This window comes from Cydia amplana, chromosome 4 (genome assembly GCF_948474715.1).
Source record: "Cydia amplana chromosome 4, ilCydAmpl1.1, whole genome shotgun sequence".
NCBI classification, from domain to species: Eukaryota; Metazoa; Arthropoda; class Insecta; order Lepidoptera; family Tortricidae; genus Cydia; species Cydia amplana.
The window spans coordinates 10,556,083-10,574,990 of NC_086072.1; the positions used below are offsets into that span (position 1 = coordinate 10,556,083).

General features: G+C 35.2%; 2 protein-coding genes across 3 annotated transcripts in view; both read right to left on the reverse strand.

Annotated features, from left to right (window-relative positions):
• Window positions 1-18,908, reverse strand: part of LOC134663259 (potential E3 ubiquitin-protein ligase ariadne-2) — a 295,209-nt gene that overhangs the window by 74,515 nt on the left and 201,786 nt on the right. The window lies entirely within an intron of this gene.
• Window positions 1-18,908, reverse strand: part of LOC134663252 (band 4.1-like protein 4) — a 74,209-nt gene that overhangs the window by 24,096 nt on the left and 31,205 nt on the right. For both annotated transcript variants that reach the window (XM_063519655.1, XM_063519656.1), the window contains exons 3-5: window positions 15,705-15,809; window positions 15,221-15,342; window positions 12,066-12,163 (exon numbers count right to left, since the gene is read on the reverse strand). In XM_063519655.1, the coding sequence (XP_063375725.1) occupies window positions 12,066-12,163; window positions 15,221-15,342; window positions 15,705-15,809 (325 nt within the window). The remainder of the gene's footprint in view (window positions 1-12,065; window positions 12,164-15,220; window positions 15,343-15,704; window positions 15,810-18,908) is intronic.

Below are 18,908 nucleotides of genomic sequence, written 5' to 3' on the forward strand. Positions count from 1 at the left end.
AATGGTTCTAGATAGCATCAATTGACGAGGTCTCAGTCCTGTATTATACATGTCTCTAAAATGTATTAGGTAGCTCATGGTGTACCTAGTAGGAATGATATTTAGATGTAACAGACGCCTTCAATTTTGGTACCGATCTGGCTCATTTCTATCGAATCAATAAGAAATTAGGTTTCTTAAGTTTCGGGAATAGAAGATTTTTTTTCCGTGTAGACTTCGTTGTTTTGTCGTTTTTTAAACCTTATTGCAACCTTAATAGCTAGTAAGGTATGCTCGGATATATTGAGTTCCCTAGAAGTATTTTGATTGTGACCGACCTTTATTAATTTTATTATTTTCTAGTCTATGTCCCTGGTGTTACAAATATACGAGACGCGTCCGTAACACTATTACAACGTCGACCTGCCGCCCCCATCTTCGGAAACAATTAATCCAATCAATTCAAAGGGCTCTATATCTAACTAAATATCGCTGTTTATATTATGTATGTAGCTACGCTCGTTAACACGATTATAATTGTCCTGATCGAATATTCCCGTTCCTTAAAGAGTTCAGGCGAATCGAACGCTCACGCCCACGGTAGACATCTGGGATGTTACCATAGATAATTTGGTCGGAAAACATTAAGAACCATTAACATGATCATACTTAATTTGTTCTCATAAATATTCAGATCAGACACTCAGATGTATTTCGTTGGTCCTAACTGTGACCTCATCATGCAGGCTCTTATAACGTCGGCCAGTTTCAATGCATTATCAAATATCGAATGTGATCCATTCCATCAATCGTGTCTTTTCTTAATTAATAAAGGTAACTTTTAGAGAACCCTTATGGTTTTTCACAGACACCCCGTATATCACAGCCATTTTTCTCAAAAATAAGCTACCTTTTAAAGAAATTTGATACATAGGTATGTGTATTTTGAGAGCCGCTACCGCTATCCCTCCATTATGCGTTTTTTTTTCTCAAAAGTTTCTATAAACATATATATACTTAAACTTTCATTATTCTGGCAAGATATTAAATTAAATTAATAATGGAATTGAATTATTTCCTTGCGAAATAATAATAATAATAGTATTTTTAGAAAGATCCTAAAAAATCTATCTATTTCCACAAATGAAACTTATCATATAAAATACCAATACCTACGTATGTGTACCTAATAAGAATAAGTTATCGCTCGAACGTGTGCCCGATTAGGATTGGAATTACACATGTGACATTATCGCATGGAACTACGTGTGCGGTTTATTAACGAATTTATGCTCATATAATAACCATATATATATTCAATTAAATGTGAATTACAGCAACAGTACATATAAGTATAGATAACCGTTAGCAGTGAAACTCGCCGGCCCCAGATGTTTTCACTGCTCTGATGAATATGTTGACAACCAAGTATCAGTATTATAGAGTCTGACCAAGCTAAGTTGGCAGCGATTTTGATAACACAGGCTTTGCAAGTGTTAAGTCATCATTTCATAGATGTTTGACGTTTAAAATAACACTTGCGCAGTCTGTGCTATAAAACCCGCTGCTAACTTAACATGGACGAACTCTAAACCGCCAAAGAGTTACTAATTGTAGAAGAGGGGTAAAGTCGCAGTTAAGGTTAATCTTTAAAGGTGGTAACAGTCATACCTACCTATTTGTTTATAGTTTTAGCGAAATGTATTTGCGGGCACGTTATGGTTGAAGACTTAACCTAAAAAACAGTAGTATTCATGGGTCCTAGCCAAAGATTAATGATTCGACGTTCCGTTGTACTGACCACGTTTAGCGGACGTGCGAGCTGCGGCAAAATAAATAATCTTCCAGGCTGCTTATTCCCATTGCGAAAACTAATCACACTCTTAGACCATCCAGTATCTTTGGCCTATGGATTACCTCTCAAAGACTCCGTACGTCCGTACCAATTGTGAAGTGCTTAGGAAGACTCGCGGTCACCACACATTCGTAAAATATTAAGTACTACGCTAGTAGCCGAGTTACTCAGTCGTGTCCTAAATATACTGGTTTGGTTGGTTTGAGTGTTTGACTTGACAGCATTTAGTGAGTTAGGAATAACACTCCATAAAAAGTAGAATGGACGAGCCGAGTGTCATTTCCCGCCGTATATCTTTTTTTGCTGCGAACATCACATCTGGTACGAGTGTTCATAGTACGAAAACATACATGTGTATCTTTTTTACGTTTAATGTCGGTTGAAATAAAAATAGACGAATCACTTTGCGAATAGACTAACGTAAGTTTAACTCAACAAAGTTAGATCTTGTACACGAACACAACTGACAAGTTGTTCATAAAAATTACAATTTTTGCGTTAGTATTGTCTTGGAATTGAATTGAATTGAATACTTACAATGATAATAAGATATAAATCGATAATTAAATAATCTCTTTCTCATTAATCTATACAAAATACCTACTATAAATCGAAAACCCGATGTATGGACGAATGATTTATGATGTAGTAAGTAATTGAGATTACGCATTTAAATCAAACAGATTTTTCCCGGTAACGATATGAATATTGGTTGGCACGTTAAACAAAAATATCCAATCGAATCTGTGTAAATTTATGAACGCAAGCACTCCACGCATTTCGTTTTCCAATATAATTTCGACATCAAAGAATTTCATCGCCTGATGGTTTCCATCGTGTGTACCATCAGTATCAGTCAAGAGCAAAGAATCTGTTTTGCGTTACATGTGAATGATCTGTGGAGGGAGCATCGATCAAGAGGCGGACCGCCCATCCGTCCAAGGATGTCGTTCCTATCGCTTGACGAATACAGCTGAATAGAAGGCCCAGCCGAAATTTTGTAAGTGCGCCCTCAAAATTGTTATGGTACTCGAGGTTACGTTGTAGTGGTTCGACCGAAAACCCGACTCGCCCGCGGTCGCGTAACGTGCAGGATATTTAGAATATACACAGCAACCACTCACAGTAGCCACATTTTAAAGTCCTTTTATAAACAAATAACGATTTTATCACATGCGTTAACAGATAACCTAAATAAACATTTCATCAAACATTTAAATTCACTCATAAAATCTTGTAACTTTATATGTATTTCAAGTTCTTGACAGCGCTTAAAATTCATGAGGGTCGTTAAGCTTCAAATGTACCATTCAAGTGCTTATCGTCTTTATAACGTTAAAGTTAAGCAGGAATATCCTTATTGTGGTCACCGTACAGCGTCTCATTTGGCGCAGGCGGCAATTACCCGGTTGATTAATGTGAGGAGTGTTTCGCTACTTGTTGCGAGCGAACGAGCCCGCTCGAAGTACTAGGCTCGGTGTTCAGCTAACCATAAGCGCATACTCGACTCTTACGGACCAATCTAACGCTGTCTCGATATCTGTACCAACTTTGTATAGTTGAAGATCAAAACCATACCTGAGTCTAATTATCGTTGAGCTACGAGAATAATAACACTGTATTGTCTCCAAGCCGATACCATCTCGCAAGCAGAAGCTACTCTCGCCTGAATATGGGACTAAACTAAGAATAGACTATATCATCCAACTGCGGTAATAAATTGTTGGATGCCGTTTCCTGAAATGCGCCTCTGTTTACTTTTGAACAACAGTATCTTCAGCATTTTACTATAAATTATTGTCACCGAGAAACCGTAAACTTTGAGACTTGGAAAAATGAACGGACATTTATAAATATGACTTTTTATTCGTCGTATTTCTGCATAAAAATACCTCATAAAGGAACCGGGCGCGCTCACCATAAGGTATTCTCAGTGGTTTGGATAATTTCGGGTAGAAAAGGGCGGAAAATGAGAATATTTCTCTTTACGACTATAGGTTTCACCGCTGTGTCAAAAACACAAACGGGCGCTTGAAACGCTGTTCTTTCCTTTATGTTTTCTACAACTTACTTATGTAAGAAAGGAACTCTAAGACTCCAAAGATTTATTCCGTAATAATCTGACTCGGTTTTTTGATATTAAAAAAGTCTCAAATTATAAAATTTAAATATCGTTGACATCCTGCAGCTTCATTTGAATTCTAAGACCATCCTGAACTTTAAGCAATCTAATACAGCTACAGCGTAGTTACGGCAACGTGGCTCTGTTAATTAAGTTATTTCAAGTCTTTTAAACTTTAACGCTTTCTTGTAATTGGGAGTTAGTACAAATTGCACACGATTACGAGACGCCGGTGTGTCCCGTGGGCCTGTGATGCGGCACAAAGGTCGAGGCACAGATCATAAAATATTACAGATACCTACGCAAAACTTAAAAAAAACCTGGGTGTTGATAATTTTTGATTACAGTTCTACAATTTTAATAGTTCTACAATGTATATTTTTGTTTTATACTAATGTATTTCCAACGCAAAAAAACGACAGGTCCACAACTTTATATAGGTAACTATTTATTTTATAATATGGTAAACAATCGTACGCTAAAATCGGCTATTATCGGTAAGCGATTATGAAAAGATGGCACCTTCATATAATAAGACCGAAACATGATACTCGTATATGTAACTGATCCCAGGCAGCAGTATATTAAGGGGTCAGTATGATGTAGAATGGGAAAACTAGATTACTTTGCTGTTAATTTCAATGATCCTTCAGATCTTCTATAATATTATATAATCTGTGGCATAAAGGTCGAGATTAGATGCAAACGACGCCGCTGCTGATGGCTCATTTACCTCTTGAATAACGCATCGATATTACCCGCGCTCTTGTTTACGGCACTTATACGCCTAAATGGGACGAGGCAAAAACACGCCCTTTGAAAAATTGGTCTGGGATGAACGAGCTACAGAGCTGTTATTAATATCAGGTAAGGATAAACGTTTTATGATTTTGAGGAAACATTAGATGTTAGCTAGGAGGATTTAGAGAATGGTGCTTAGGTCGTCGTTATACGTCGTCAACACTCAAAACAAGTGTACTTGACAACAAAGAAATAAGGAAAATAAAATAGGTAACTACTTACTCGTACAATTTAAACAAATCTCATGAATAAATCTAAATACAAGTAGTATGTTTATACATAAACAAACGAGTAGTATATATGTTTATATGTATACATAATCAGTAAATTGCATTCTGTAATTTGATATTGTAATGGTAATTATAATTAGGAAATTGGAATACTCTAATAGAGAACACGCATCAATTTGCAAGATTGTGGTAGGTATCGCGTCTATAGTTAGTCAATTCAATGTGAATCTACGTATATAAAGATTTACTTAGATTATTTTACTATAGATCATAAGCAGGGTTTCATTACTCATTTATCGGAGATCCACTTTGTATTTCGTTTTACACTGCACCTAAATTATTTACTTACTGGGTTTGGTCCTGTCCTGCCATTAAATATTACGGAACAAAAACTGCCGTCCTTGCTCTTTTGACTGATATTTGATAGGGGTTTTGAGTATGGCAGATGTGTTAATAGTTATTTTCGATACAAGTGCGAAAAAGAGGAAATTCGAAACGAGTGGCGATAAATTATAACACGACCGAAGGGAGTGTTTTAAATCGACACGAGTTGCGAATTACATATTCGCACGTGTATCGAACAACGTTTTACAGTACATATGGCACATTAAAGTTTCGACATACGCACGAAAAGTGCTATTTTACGCACTAGTGCGGAAAAGTAGCCCCATATGTACTGTAAAATAGATAAACATACCCCTTAGGCTACCCTAATAACCTAAGTACAAGTAGAAAACAAATTATTTATTACCTATCGGTGTTGAATTAGCTCTTGGATTGAACCCTTTTGCCGTGTCAGCCTGTTAAGCCACCATAATTAATTGTATCGAGAGAGTATTATAGTGAGATTACATTCACAGAATACTAGAATTGCAATCTTGACGTTTATTCTAGATTGCATTGTACAATAAATGTGCATTTATGGACCGAATAACACTAAACAATAGTACTAATCCTCCCACCACAATCAGGCGTATAGATTCTATAGTACACATAAATACACATAAATCGCAGATTCAGACTCAGTCAGTTTGTTACCAATAAGCTGTTTTTTAATTTTCAGGTACATATTTTGTATTTCAAACTCGTTTCAAAAACATCATTTAAAGACAAAAGGAGATATTATGTTAATCGGGGTTACACTGTCTAACGTACATATTGATAAAATTTAATATGAATAAATAAAACCTTTCAACCAAATATTAACCACGATAAGTTCAAGCTAGACTTTCAAGTTTACAAAAGATAATACAAGTGTTCAGGCTCCGTGCAAAATTTACGACTTGAAACTTTGTAAAGGATGACTTAAGGGCACGACTAAGTTTAATAAAATTGAAGACAAGAATTTCACGTTCACAGTCCACGAAAATTATGCCTAGTATTCTATGAATTTTCTGGGGTCCCGTTGTTTTCCATAAAGTTTTAAGTCATAATGTATTGTTTGTCATATTATCATTAGTCATAAAACTGAAACCTTTAACATTTCAGAATTTTCTTTAGGTATCCTATGGTATCCTTAGGTTAGGTTAGGTTTGTTTTATGGCCATCCTGAAAAGTGACGCGTTTCTGAACTAAATTAATTATGACTAACGAAAATGTGGGCAAACAATATATTATGGCTTAAAACTATTTGAGAAACAATAGAGACCCTAATTTTCTATTTAGGTTTGTGCTTTGTGTCAAATCAAAGCCAAATAATTAAGCAAATAATCGTATAGCTAAATTCGGTTGTTTTAATTGAATGCACCAAAATAAGTAAGAGTAGGGGTAAATAAGACTGATGAACATACAACAAACAAAACAAAACGAAAGCAACGTAAAATAGTTTAAAATTTCCAAGATAATGGCGATCCCGAGCGCTGCTGTGGCTTGGCCTTATCTCGCCAGAGCACTCGCTCAAAGAATGGCGTTCAACTATCATCCATCCCGGAGGCGCATTCTGACTGTAGTAACAGATTAGTATGTGATCTAGATTTGTTATGATTGAATAAGATCTATTATATCCATAACTAGTCCAAATCAAAACCATAATCTGCTATAACAATCAGAATACGCCTCGTGGGGGCCGATTTTTGAAATTCGACCGCTCGATTTCGTGTATTTCGTTCAGTAATATCTCCACTATACTAGGCATGTAAATTCGACTAATAAAATTGAAAACGAGTGGTCAATACCACTCGATTCCCAATTTCTATCACTCGTATTTATAAAATCAGCATTTCACCGTTTTCCACCAATTTTCGAGTGACGAAATCGAGCGATCGAAATTCAAAGATCGGCCTCCTAGGCTCTGCCAAACAAACCGAAACACACACCTAAGTATTTAAAAACTACACACGAATTTAGATACAAACTCCAAGATGAAATATAATTTTGGATTAAACGATGTAAGTGTTTCTTTTTTACATAAAACAGTGTTGACAAACAACGGACTGACAAATGAGGACGTTCTTGGGTGTATCAATTTTTTATTTTATTTTGACCCGTTCCGTCAGCCAGGCGACAATAATAGCATATATTGTTGCAAGAAATGTTCTACTACGTTATACGAATGTGCTATCTAAGTAGATGATCCATTATGGAAATGGTGATCCAGGCGATCGTAACCAAGGCAACGAGTGAAAAGAAAAAGTTGATTCACCCTCGTATTAACTATAACCATCACGGGTTCGAAACCCTCAATTGATAGGTAATATGACACAAATTACTTTATAACAATTTCATGAAAACAATTATATTGTTTACTGTTTTAAATGATATTAAATTAAATAGATATTCCGAGCATACATCGTGCGTGAAAGTAACATAAATTAAATAGGTTCAGTATAAATCACGATTAATCTGCTAACTCCTCCCTGAGCGGTGCACGTAAAATCCACAACAATAGATCACATTTCTCAAAGCAAATGGAGTAGTTTTCCACTTACAGTGAGAGCTGCACAATCAGGTTAATAAAATAGTTGTGCTTTTACGTGAAATGGTAAACGACGGGTGTCGACACTGGGGCTTGGAATAAGGGTTATCACTGTTATCAGGTTCTGGATTATTCTCGACGTATCAAAAATATTATGGGAGCAGTACGAATTCAGAAATGATAGGATTTTTTTTTGAGGAGAGTTAAGTAGTCACTGTGACAAGATAGAAAATGGGTCTGAAATTCAATTCTTTGATCAGTTTGATCTACATACCTACGTAGAATGTTTTTTAAGTTATATGGTTAAAGTATGGTATTTTTTTAAACCTGTTTGACAACAGGTTTTTATACAAACATACAATCTATCTATATATATAAATGCAAGTGTCCTGACTGACTGACTGATTCATCAACGCAGAGCCGAAACTACAAAAGCTAGAAAGTTGAAATTTGCACACTAGGTTGAATTTATAAAGTGTACAAGAGATAAGAAGCGATTTTGAAAAATTCAACCCCTAAGGGGGTTAAAAAGGGGATGAAAGGTTGTATGGGGTGCAAGTTTTATTTTAAGCTAGGAGTTTGAAACATTGTAAAAATGTACTATATTAAAAAACAAGAAAACTAATTTCTGCGTTTTCGAATATTCATCCCCCAAGGTGGTGAAAAAGGGGTTGAAAATTTGTATGGAGATCAAATATTTTTGTGAGTGTTGGACTTGAAACTTTGTATATAGGGATATTATTATAAGACGGGAAAAGTAATTTCAGCGTTTTTGAAAATTCATCCCCTAACAGGGTTAAAAAGGGGTTGAAAGTTTGAATCCATTACAAATGCTTTGAAACTTTTTAGAAAGGCATAATAGCCGATGACAAAAAAAAGTAATTGAGACGTTTTAGGTAATTCAACCCCTAAGGGAGTAAAAAAGGGGATGAAACTTTGTCCTGGGGTGCAAATTTTATTTTAAGCTAGGACCTTGAAACTTCGTAAAAAGGTATTAAATTAAAAAACATGAAAACTAATTTCAGCGTTTTTAAAAATTCATCCCCCAAGGTGGTAAAAAAGGGGTTGAAAATTTGTACGGAGATCAAATATTTTTGAAAATGCGGGACTTGAATCTTTGTATTTGGGGATATTATTAGAAGACAGGAAAAGTTATTTCAGGGTTTTGTAAAATTCATCCCCTAACAGGGTTAAAAAGGGGTTGAAAGTTTGTATGGAGTTCAAATTTTATTTTAAGCTAGGAACTTGAAACTTCGTAAAAATATATGTTATTAAAATACAAGAAAACTAATTTCAGCGTTTTTGAATATTCATCCCCTAAGGTGGTGAAAAAGGGGTTGAAAGTTTTGTATGGATATCAAACATTTTTTCGAACGCGGGACTTGAATCTTTGTATTTCGGGATATTATTAAAATACAGGAAAAGTAATTTCAGCGTTTTGAAAAATTCATCCCCTAACAGGGTTAAAAAGGGTTTGAAAGTTTGAATCCATTACAAATGCTTTGAAACTTCTTAGAAAGGCATAATAGCCGATTACAAAAAAAAGTAATAGCAACGTTTTTGGAAATTCAATCCCTAAGGGGGTTAAAAAGGGGATGAAAGTTCGTCTTAGGGTGCAAATTTTATTTTAAGCTAGGAACTTGAAACTTTGCAAAAAGGTATTAAATTAAGATACAAGAAAACTAATTTCAGCGTTTTTGAAAATTCTACCCCTAAGGTGGTGAAAAAGGGGTTGAAAGTTTGTATGGATATCAAACATTTTTTCGAACGCGCGACTTGAATCTTTCTATTTGGGGATATTATTAGAAGACAGGAAAAGTTATTTCAGTGTTTTGTAAAATTCATCCCCTAACAGGGTTAAAAAGGGGTTGTAAGTTTGTATGGGGTTCAAATTTTATTTTAAGCTAGGAACTTGAATCTTCGTAAAAAGGTATTATTTTAAACGGGCAATAAACTAATTTCAGCGTTTTTAAAAATTCATCCTTTAAAAGGGTTAAAAGGGGTTGAAAGATTGTATGGGGTTCAAATTATATTTTAAGCTAGGAACTCGAGACTTCGTAACAAGGTATTTTATTAAAAGCGAAGAAAACTTATTTAGTGTTTTCGAAAATTCATCCCTCAAGGTGGTGAAAAAGGGTTAAAATTTAGTATGGAGATCAAACATTTTTGTGAGTGCGAGGCTTGAATCTTTGTAAAATGGTATATTATTAAAATACGAGAAAAGTAATTTCAGCGTTTATAAAAATTCATCTCTTAATTAAAGGGTCGAAAGGGGGTTGAAAGTTTGTATAGGGTTTAAATTTTATTTAAAGCTACATACTTGAAACTTCGTAAAAATGTATTTTATCAAAAGAGAAGAAAAGTAATTTCAGAGGAGGCCAAACATTTTTTTGAGTGCGGGACTAGAATCGTTGTATAAAGGCATATTTTTTTTATTAGAATACAAGAAAAATAATTTCAGCTTTTAAAAAATTCATCCCCTAAAATGGTTAAAAAGGGTTTGAAAGTTTGTATAGGGTTCAAATTTTATTTAAAGCTAGGAACTTCAAACTTCGTAAATAGGTAGTTAGGTAGTAGGTTTTATTAAATAGAGGACATGTAAATCTTCTAAGGGGGTTTAGAGGGATTACATCGAGGACAATTTTATTCAGTTAGGGCTTTGAAACTTCGTAGGTTGTGAAAGACAAGTCTCATGCGTTGTATAATATTAATAATTAAGAAATGATTAACTCTTGCTGCATAATGTTCTAAGCTAATGTAGAATATATAACCACCAATATACAACTCCACGCGTACGAAGTCGCGGGCAACAGCTAATAATCGTATATGAATTAGAAATGAGAACAATGTAGACTTTTTAATGAAACTGTTACGCGCTAAACCAAAGCCTCGCCAAAAATATCAATAAGGTATTTTTCGATCCGCATTAATATATATTGTATATGGAATTTCCGTTTGTTTTTCTTGAAAACATGCCATTTATTTTAGAATTAACTCAATGATAATTAATGCTTCTGTACAAAAATATTAGCATTTAAATTCTCTAATATGTACCTACTCCGAGTGTATCTCCCGGGAACGTTACATCACTAATTCACTAGTTGTACCTATCTCCCTAAAAGTAAAACCAATTCAATTTGGCTAAGCGCAAGTATAGTAGCAAAAATTACAGGATTCCATACAAAAACTATTAAATTTTATTAAGATTTTACAAATTTGTATTGAAGAATTGGCATGTTAGGTACTGACCGACCGCGCTTTGTAACCCAAGCACGGCCCACGTCTTTATACGGCTACTACTCGCGCCCAGGGAACTCTAATTCGCACCAGGATTTTTACACGCCTTGAGTAGGTACTAGGATTATGACTTTAGTCCATTTCGCTTATTGGTCTCAAAGGAGAAACAACGCTTTACTTATTCTGTGTGAAGAACAAATGGATATTGTTGGGAATGTGCCGTGCAGAGTTTCGAGTTTGGTCAATAACAGTGTTTTCGCTTCCGTTTCTGACGTTATTGCAAAATTGAATGTTGTTTCCTATCTTGTTTTGTGTATCTCGTAAGTACATACTTTCTACTCGAGTTAAATTACGTAACAATGCCAATTGGGTCATTGAAAAGTACATATGAAATGAATCGGGTAAGTGTGATTAGTAATTCAACTTTTTTAATTAACAGCTAACGATATGGTGAACATCATACAATAATTTTGTGAGAAGTTACAACCAGCTTACTGACAAATTTTGTTATTGCAATTGTAAAGCCCCATTTAGATGGATCAAGAACGTGCATGCGATTTTAGTACACTGCCGTACACGTACAGCTACATTACGTATTTGGACGTTCGCGTGTATTGTATGCAAGTTCTCGCGCCGTGTATTTGGGATATAACAAGAGATAACAAACTTAATTTCCCAATTTAAAAAACATTTCTTCGTTTTAGTTTTAAACATAATAGGTACAGGCCCAAGGACCGTAGCCAATCGTTTAACATTCTTGTATGTATCGGGGTGATAAATACGAACTAACAGTCACTTGCCATTAACGTTTCGATGGAAGTTCTTTGTTTAACCATTGTCACTTGGCTAGTCCCCCTGGTCAGAACATTTATTTTATAATTACCTAGGGTATTGGATGATAAGTGATATAAATATAACTGTACTCACATTGTAGCACGAAGGCTGCCAGCTCGGCCGCGAGGTCGAAGTTGACGGGCAGCCGGCCGCGGAGCACGTCTTGCTTCACTTGCAGGAACAACTGGTACCTGCACAACATACACACACATACTTGTACTTGTATTTATTTGATATGACATACTAATACTACTTATACCAGGACCTTTTAGCCGAACACAAATATTACACTTAATTGTAACCTATTGTCACTTTTAGAACTTAATAGGGCACATCAAAGCTAGAGAGAGCACACATAATGCATAATACGAAATGGTCACCCTTCCGTCTTCGGCAGTCCAGTAAATATAGGTACTACGGTTGCCATTTATAAATGAATAAGAAAATTAAATAAGATTTTTCTCAAAGAAAACTGCATAGAAAGTTACGCTTGGAATGCTTGTTAAAGTTGCCTCGAGATAATTAAATGAGGAATAAAATTAATTTGTAACTCATTTTTCTCCTTCTGGTATTGCGCTTAGTAAAAAAAGATCTAAGGGAATACAGCCCTTAATGCGAGATTAAATATTAAAAGAGCATTACTGTAAAAATGCCCGAGCTTTAAATGTGGCTCTTATCTAAAGCATCTACAGGAAGATGTTTCCTCGTGCAGCGCCGCCGTAACAGGAGGCGGCGGACGTCGTAATAACGAAATTTTAATAAAACATTTCAATTCCCGTAGCAAGCCTACGTCGAAATAAAGTATAATGAATACTTTCAAATATTCCACTTAACTGCCTTCAATTGTGCCATTGTTGAGAGTAAAACTTTCGAGGTAAAAGGGAAACCAAAAATTAGAACCCTACCTTAAAAAATACAAATGAGAAAAAGAAATTAACAGTCCACGTTCTAACGACAAATTAAAATGGAAACTCCGTTTTATGCATTATTATAGAATTCAATTAGAAGAGTTTTTTTATTTAGCGTTTCTATTAAGCCATTGTTGTGCGGGGGTTTACGAGGCTCACAAGTTATTGCGCACCCGCATTGTAGTTTATGTCATAAAATTTTGCAGTTACCAATAAAACTACGGCTGTTAAAGTAGGTGGCACTTTAGTGTTTCATGTGTGCACTTAAACTCGACTTACTTATTAAGTTTTACATATAAATTAGATGTTTGCTGCCGTTGTTAAAAACAGTTTAGTGTTATCTTATTATTTACATCCGGATGCGTAGGTATATTTAAAACAAATCGTAAGGAATTTTATTTCTGAATTAGTGGACCACAATGTCCACAATAGAAATAATCACTCATCAAAATTGATACTACTTCAAATTTTATTTTAGTTACTTGCAAAAGATTGTTGTTGCGTGATTAAGTACTTAAGATGTTTTTTTGAATGAATTTCTACAGAATTTTCGCACATTTTTAGTTAATATTTATTTTTGTCAGGAGCACATGTGGCTCAATGGTTGTTGCGAAGTGGAACGGTTGTCATGCGTGGTTTTCCTATGACGTAATTCCTAAGCAGAGCTACGCATGTGGACGTGGGAGCGATCCCTCTTTCGTGTGCGCTATCTATCTGGCTCTGTTTGGTTTATGGATTCAGTGAGTCCATGTCACACTACTCAATGTCTGCTTACATTTGGTTGTCCTACCGATAGAGTTAATGGTCCGAGAGTTAAGCAGCCTTGATTACGAGTCTTTGTAAGTATGTATGTTTTCAATGAAAACTCTCGCATAAAATGACACATTTTAAAAAAGAGCCGCTACTTTTAACTTGTAGGCTATTTTGTATAACCAGGCATAATATTGTTTTTGCTTATAATTAATTACCTGATTGAAGTCTAGTAAAACAAAGTTTGTTTTAAAGCCATCAACTACTAACATTTAGACAAAATAAAAGCTGTCCCTAAGGACAGAGTTCATAGTAACATACATGTAGTGATACTAGTGACCTTTCAGAATAACACGTAGTATGTATATAGTTTTAATAATAACCGAGGGTCCGAGGTGATGGCAAAGTGCTGAGTAGCGTGAAGCGCAGATGTCTTTTATAGTTTCGATCCCAGCCGGGCTGCCACATATTATCAGCGTACGAATAATTCGACGTACGTTTATGTTAGGTAAATTGGCATTTGTAAAATCTCGTTATAAGTATTTTCTGGTGTTTAAGACAGAATAAGAATTTAATTGTTTTTATGTAACCATGTGACACACACATGATGTGACATAATGTGATTTAAGACTCTCGTTTAATTGTTTACTTGTTTAGACATACTTAGTAAATAAAAATGTTCGTGCATTCTATTAAAGTACATTATAAACCCGTAACAGTGTAAGTAGGTAAATGTGTGTGTGTGTGTGTGTAGGTACATTTTATTGACACATAAATGGGAAGAGCTACGAAAGGTAAAATAAATACAGCTACCGCATTAAATATTAATGTAGGTACTCCAATAATTTATTATTCAAAAGCACAGTTAGCGGTTTCGGCCGGCCGTTTTATAATAACCGAAATATATACGCACTATACGGGATAAGGTCAGTGGTACAAGACGACTCTGCAAACTGGTTTATTTACATCGACGCTTACAGTTAAGTACACGAAAACAAAACATATATTTTTATTATGCAAACATAAAATAATCGTAAACGAATGAGAACAATGTAGAATTTTTAATTAAAATGTTGTAACTTTACGCGCTAAGCCATCTACGTCAAAAATGCTTAAATTTAGGTATTCCATTATGCCATAATTTTGTTATGAAGCCTTTGCGTTCTTGTTGATTAATTAAAAACGTACAAAAGTATTTTATTTATGCAATTAAATAATATGAAACTTTTGAACTAGCAGCTAAAAGTGAACATTGAAAAAAATATCTTATATTATGTTCTGTAAGGCTTTTGGGGTTTAACTTAACGAGACTATGGTCGGGAAAGTTAAGTAAGTAAGTAAGTAATCATTTATTGTCAGATTAAAGGCTGACGATTGAGTTGAAAGGGCTGACGTATACCTATATCAAGTTTATTTTAAAACCATGTTTAGTGTAGGTGTACATACATACCTAATAAGTAAAGACCACCAAAATAAAATTGATCGAAAATGTACGAGCATTAATGAATATCTGCGAGCGTATTACAGAATTGTCTACTAGACAAAGATGGGATTAATCATATATGGTGATATCAAAAGATCTCGTGATACCTCGTGATTTCCTCCAGTAGTTTGCAAGGGTCAGCGGCGTAGAACTTGACTCCGAAGTAGAAGGTGTGCGGGTCGGACCCACGCAGCTGCCGACGCAGGCGCTTTCCGGCGTCCAACCAGTGCTGTGCACAACACAATGCGTTAGTTTACGCCGATTTTGTTATGTTGTGTTGCGTTGTTGATTTTGTTATAAAATATATATAAAAAAAGCTTTTGCTTTATATGATTAGACATTTCGATATCCTCTTGGCATGCCTGAATATTGGTGCGATGACCACTTTCAACAAGTAGATACCAAATAACAAGTGTTTATTTCACAACTTCTCACTGTTGCTTTTACAGGTGAATCTTCATCGCTTTTTCTTATACCTACGGTCTTGTTAATTTTAAAATATGTAGTTTTTTTATTCAGTTTTATTATCAACAAGATGATCATGAATATCAGCAGTGCAATATTGAAAGATACTTTATGCTTTAAACTTACAGTTTGATTGTCCTGGTCAACGTATCGCAGCCCAAAGTAGGCTGTTTCCAGCAGGTCTAGATGCCGTAAAACCACGTCCAAGAGTGCTTGCCCCGTACTGTTATCCTGTAATAAAAACAACACTATATCACGGAAGTCTTTAAAACAGAGTTAAAACGAATCAAATAGGTAAAGCTGTAAACAGAGTTGACAGATATAGGGGATTGGAATGTAAACTTTACTGTAAATGCAGTTTACATTGACGATGAAACGGTTTGACACTTTAATAAAAGAAGCTCATTTGACCTACCATATTATCTCATATTGTACTCGTAATTCATGAGTCATGACATGAAATTAGGTTAGGTATCTAACTCGAACGATTTTTTTTTATCATTAACTTCATGACATTGTATAGGTACTATTCAGTACGTACATTTTTTTACAGTGATACTGGTAAGTGTTAGTTTTAACAGTAATAATAAAATTAGAGAATACGAGTCGCGTTAAAGTATAAAACTTTCAATAGTCAATTTGTGTAATAATGTCCTATAATATTTATTTAATATTTATTTATTTATTTATTTGCCCTTTAACATAACTTTGCTCACCGCGTCACAGTTTATACTTTTACGGTAAGTCCTCTTCTAAAGTGAGGTGAGCCTAAAACGATATTTATTTTCTTTCAAGAACGTAAACATATGAATAATTGTGAACATTATTAATACGAATATCATGATAACTAAACGGTTTTAAATTAAAGCCGAGTAATGGGGTACTAGAAGAGTCGTTTGTTCTTGGGTAATTTTCTAACAAGAGATTTATATCAGCTCGGGGCGGTACAAAAGTCGCGGGACTGTTCTCTCAACTGAATACCTACTAACTGTTCGCAATTCCATTTCCCTGTTGTTTCTTCAAATAACTTTACGTTTGAAGTCATAAATTTAAACGTCTGGAACGGAATCTTCGTTACTCTTGGGTTAACTCTGGCTTTTCTGTGTTTCATTACTGCTAAGTTATGTAACTTTCAGGATCTAATAATAAAATATGATAACGGTGAACTACTTTTATCTCCCTATTCTTTCGCACTGCGCTAGAACTGCTTACATATGAAGCTCCTGTCTTGAATACTAGCTTATGGGAGACATTAGCTAGTATAAAAACCACATAAAAACTTACGTTATTACTTAGTATAAAAAATACCGTTTATGGGGGTTTTTATTCCACATTTTAATCATTTCTTAAAGTACAGTCATATTTAGGCAAGGGTAAAATTTCAGGGATATGACTGAAAACGTAGAAGAAACTTGAATTGATTCACTATAATCTACAAGTCAAATAATCCTCCTAATATGTAGGTATCATTATCGCAACATATTAATTATTGTCAAGATATCCTATGCTGATAAACTTTTCAATAGAGATGTTCAAGGGTTTCCGATCACAGAGTATTCTGAGCAACTGATGTCAAATGGGACTACTGCTACGACTAGACTAATTTCAATTTGCATTAAAAAATGTTGTTCAAAACCTCATTGATTTTGTTAGACATTAGAAAGCGAAGACGCACGAGAGCCGAATATTAATATCCCACGGTATCGGCACGTAACTATCTCCAATTTGCATTTCCGAAGCCTGGCTTTCCACAATTAGGGTAATTCGCACGCGATGCCATTGGCTGGACCAGTAAGACCAGTAGTGATATCCACTATAATGAGCGGGCTGGTCTCACGCGCGCGCTCGCGTGCATGCGTGCGCGCGCAACTGTCTCATTCCAATCAAGTAAAGGTAATGCTTAGGACATCCAGTACAAGAGCCCTTTTTGATTGCATATTAACGTTACGGTTCTCAGTGCCAAGTTACATTGGTTCATCTAAGAGTTCGACTCGCTCGCCAACAAACCAGTTGGAATGCTCGGCGAGCTGTGCCCATGACGCGATAACTACTCTAGAATTACTATAAAAAACGAACCGCGAAATTACTAACTGCCTTTTGTTTCTTCTAAAATTAATGTTCGTGCTTTTTGAAAGATCAGGGCGATGACCTGATGTGGGAAAATGATATGGAAGATATTTGTGCTCAACCGATACCTGGCAGTTACGTTAAGGCTCCTCCTAAAATAGGTAGGTAAGTTACTAAATGTATTAATAATAATAATTAAGTAAAGGCATTCATGTTAGTTTTATTTTTATTTGTTACATGGGTATTTTGCAAGTTGGGTGAGAAACAGATGGAAAAAAAATGGATGGAGAAATCATAAACTAGTGCAGCGATACGCTTTGGTAGAAACCTTTTTTTTCTTTTTGACTTAATTCCCGACGACGTCTGGTTTGACAACAGACACGAGATTCATTTATTTTCCAAATGAAGTTGGTGTCAATTCTGCCTATATTATTAGCGCAATTTTTAAACGTTCATTGAATATCCTTTTTGCAATTGGGAAAACCGCTTTTTGTCGCGGGTAAGTGTTCGAATCTTTTATTTTATTATTTGTTTGCATTTCTTTATTTTAGCGTGGCCTTTCTCTTCGTCCGCAGTTTTCTTTTTCGGGAACATTTTACCATTGCCTTTGTGGACACGAACCAATAGCTGGAGAGCTAGCCACACCACAAGGCGCACGCCACGTTACCTGACATAGTTCGTCCAGCGATTCAGACATCAGCCTGAGCATGGGCAGCGCACCATTGGCCTAAGCCTATTCCCGACATCAGTCTGAACTGAACGTGGTCGGTTCGCAGCTCTACCCCACAACTTAAGGGAAGTGTCCATCCTTTTAACGAATTCAACAAAATTTACAATTTAAAGCGAACGCTAAACCATTCAACAGTTTCCTGTGTGCATTTTATAAAAATTTAATTATTCTTACATTCTTATTGCTCGCAGCCTGTTCCTTACTGGTACCATTAGGGAACGAGAAAGACTTAGCCAGGTAGATAGCCTTTTAGTTCATAAGACTGATTTCGGTGTCACACTACATCTTAAAAATTATCTGACTCTGAAACTTAGCTGATTTCGGAGGCAGTTACCTTTTTTTTTATACTATCTATGATTTTGTGTGGGCAAGGTGACTACTTATTTATCTTAAACTGTTAATTATAAAGTAGGGAACAAGAAAGAATTAGCTGATTTCGGTGGCACTTATTTTTTTATATTATCTATGATTTTGTGTGGGCAAGGTGTCTACTTATTTATCTTAAACTGTTAATTATAAAGTAGGGAACAAGA